This window comes from Eimeria tenella, genomic scaffold, assembly GCF_000499545.2.
Source record: "Eimeria tenella Houghton genomic scaffold, Eth_scaff1967, whole genome shotgun sequence".
Taxonomy (NCBI): domain Eukaryota; phylum Apicomplexa; class Conoidasida; order Eucoccidiorida; family Eimeriidae; genus Eimeria; species Eimeria tenella.
Window position 1 is genome coordinate 6179 of NW_013541808.1, and position 2741 is coordinate 8919.

Here is a 2741-nt window from a genome sequence, read left to right on the forward strand (position 1 = left end):
CGGGGGTCCCCCAGGGGCCTCGAGGGGGCCCCAGGGCGGCCCCCAGGGGACGCGTTTAAGGGGCGTTTGTGCCCTTTTGAGAGCCTTCAGGGGCCCCCAGGGGGCCCCAGGGGCCCCTGAGGGGGCCCCCCGAGAGCCCTTCAGGGGCGCTTAAAGAGACCTTCTGAGGGCCCTTCAAAAGGCCGCTTAAAGTTCTTTTAAAGGGCCCTTTAGGGGCCCCTAAAGGGCCCTTAAGGGGCTTTTAAAAGGTTCCTTAGGGGCCCCTTAGGGGCCCCTAAAGGGCCCCTAAGGGACAGAAATGGGCAGCTGGGAAGGGCTTTTGGGGCCCCCTTGGAGACTGCAGAGGGGCCCCCGTAAACCCACATTAAAGTGCCTCTTTGGGGGCCTCGAAAGGCCCTTAAAGGGCCCCCTCAGAGGGCCCTTTAAAGGGCCCTTGAGGGCCTTTTGGGGGCCCCCAAGCGGCCCCTCTTGGGCCTCTTTGAGGCCCATTAAGGGACCCTTCTAAGGCCTTTCAGAGGCCACTAAATGGCCCTTCAAGGGACTCTCCAAGGCTCTGGATTTAGGCCTCTACATGTTCTTTTAAGACCTCATTAGGGGCCCCCTGGGGCCCCTCAAAAAGTCCATTAAAGTCCCTTTAAAGACCACAAAAGGGCCTCTAAAGGGCCCCCTGGGGCCCCTCTAAAAGTCCATTTAAGTCCCCTTAGAGGCCCTTTTGGGGGCCCCCCTAGATGCTCTTCAAAGGCTCTTCTAAGACCCTGAGGGGCCCCTCGAGGGGCCCCCAAAACCCCTAAATTGGCCATTTGGGGCCCCTTTTAGTACGCAACAGGCCTCAAAAGGGGGCCCCATATGCATTAAAGTCAGCCCCATGGGGCCCCTTTCTAAAAGAATATCGGGGGCCCCTAGGGGCCCCTCTGAGCCACCTGTTTAGGCCTTCAAAGTGCCTCAAGAAAAGCCATAATGCCCTGAGGGGCCCCCTGGGGGCCTCTAGGGGGCCCCTGGGGGCCTACAAGGGGCCCCCAGGGGCCCCTAAGAGGCTTTTGAAGGGCCCTTAGAAAGCCCTTGAAAAACCCCTTTAGGGGCCCTTTTAAATATATTTTGAATGTCTTTCTAAAGCGCTTAAACTCCTATAGAAAGATCCCAAAAAGATCCATTTAAAGCTTTTCAAAATGCCACTTAAATTGCATTAAAAGTCCCTTACAGAAATTCCCAGAAAGTTTTTAAAATGTCCTTTTGAAAGGACTTTTTGAAGAGCCTCAAGAAGGCCTTTTTAAATTTCTTGAAATGCCTTTCAATAGGTTTTAAAGTAACTACAAAAAGTATTTTAAATTACTTTTTTAAAGCCTCAAAATATCTTTTTAAGCGTTTCAAACTTTTCCCGAGAAGTATTTCAAATTGCTCTTTTGAAACCCCAAAATGTCTTTTTAAATGTCTCCAAACTCTTCTTGAAAAGTACTTTAAATTACCTTTTTAAAACCCCAAAAAGTCTTTTTAAATGTTGCACACTTTTCCCAAAAAGTCTTTTTAATTACTCCTTTAAAACCCTAAAAAGTCCTTTTAAATGTTTCAAACTTTTCTCAAAAAGTCTTTTTAATTGCCTTTTTAAAACCCCAAAATGTCTTTTTAAATGTCTCAAACTTGTCTCAAAAATTCCCTAAAAGGGCCTTTGAGTTGCCGCCGGCCGATGGGCGCCTGTGGAGTTCGGGTGTACGTACACCTCAGCCCCCTTGAAAAATAAACTTGCCAACGAAGCAAAAGAAGGAAAGAAAATAAAAACAAATAAAGTGGAGCAAATGAAGGGCCAAATTCCCCTTGGCTTGGTGGAAAAAACAAATAAAATGCACGAGGTGTACGTACACCCCAAAGCGCCTTTCTACAGACCTCCCTATACACCCCAAAAGCCAACAGAAACAACTCCAGGTGTCTGTACACCTCAAACTCATTGTGCACCTCCAGGTGTCTGTACACCTCAAATTCATTGTACACCTCCAGGTGTCTATACACCTCCAGGTGTATAGACACCTCAAACGCATTGTACACCTTGAGGTGTCTGTCTATACACCTCCAGGTGTACAGACACCTCGAGGTGAGTATACACCTCAAGCTCAATGTACACCTGGAAGTGTCTGTCTATACACCTTGAGGTGTCTACACACCTCCACGTGTCTGTACACCTCCAGTGTCTGTACACCTCCCGGTGTCTGTACAGCTCAAGGTGTATAGACACCTCGAGGTGACTATACACCTCAAGCTCAATGTACACCTTGAGGTGTCTACACACCTTCAGGTGTCTGTACACCTCCAGGTGTCTGTACACCTCGAAGTGTCTGTACATCTCGCGGTGTTTGTACACCTCCAGGTGTCTATACACCTTGAGGTGTCTGTACACCTCGAGGTGTCTGTACACTAGAAGGCGCGTTTGCTGCGGCGGCTCTCTTGCACTTTGCTGCTGCCGACGGCCCTGTTGAAGTCTTTTGTGTTTATTTCCCAAAGCAGAGGGTCTTCTTGGACATCTCTGAAGAATTCCTTTTTCGCCAAGACCCGGAGTTCTGCTGCTGCTGCTGCTGCTGCTGCTGCTGCTCCTGGGGGCGAGGGGCTCCTGCAAAGGCCCAGCCGCATGCGCCGCTGCTGCGGTGTCTCTCGAGGTTTGCTGCTGCAGTAGGGCCTTTTGAAGGCAGCACCCAGACCACTGGTCAGCGGCTCCCGCTGCAGCTGCTGCTGCAGCTGCTGTTGCAGCAGCTGCT

At 50.4% G+C, this 2741-nt stretch overlaps 1 protein-coding gene across 1 annotated transcript; it reads right to left on the reverse strand.

Annotated features, from left to right (window-relative positions):
* Window positions 1–2403: 2403 nt before the first annotated feature.
* ETH_00036710 (uncharacterized protein) lies at window positions 2404–2616 on the reverse strand (the record flags this gene model as incomplete). Its single annotated transcript, XM_013374145.1, has 1 exon — window positions 2404–2616. The coding sequence occupies one exon, from the start codon at window positions 2614–2616 to the stop codon at window positions 2404–2406; it is 213 nt and encodes a 70-aa protein (XP_013229599.1).
* Between the last annotated feature and the right edge of the window lie 125 nt (window positions 2617–2741).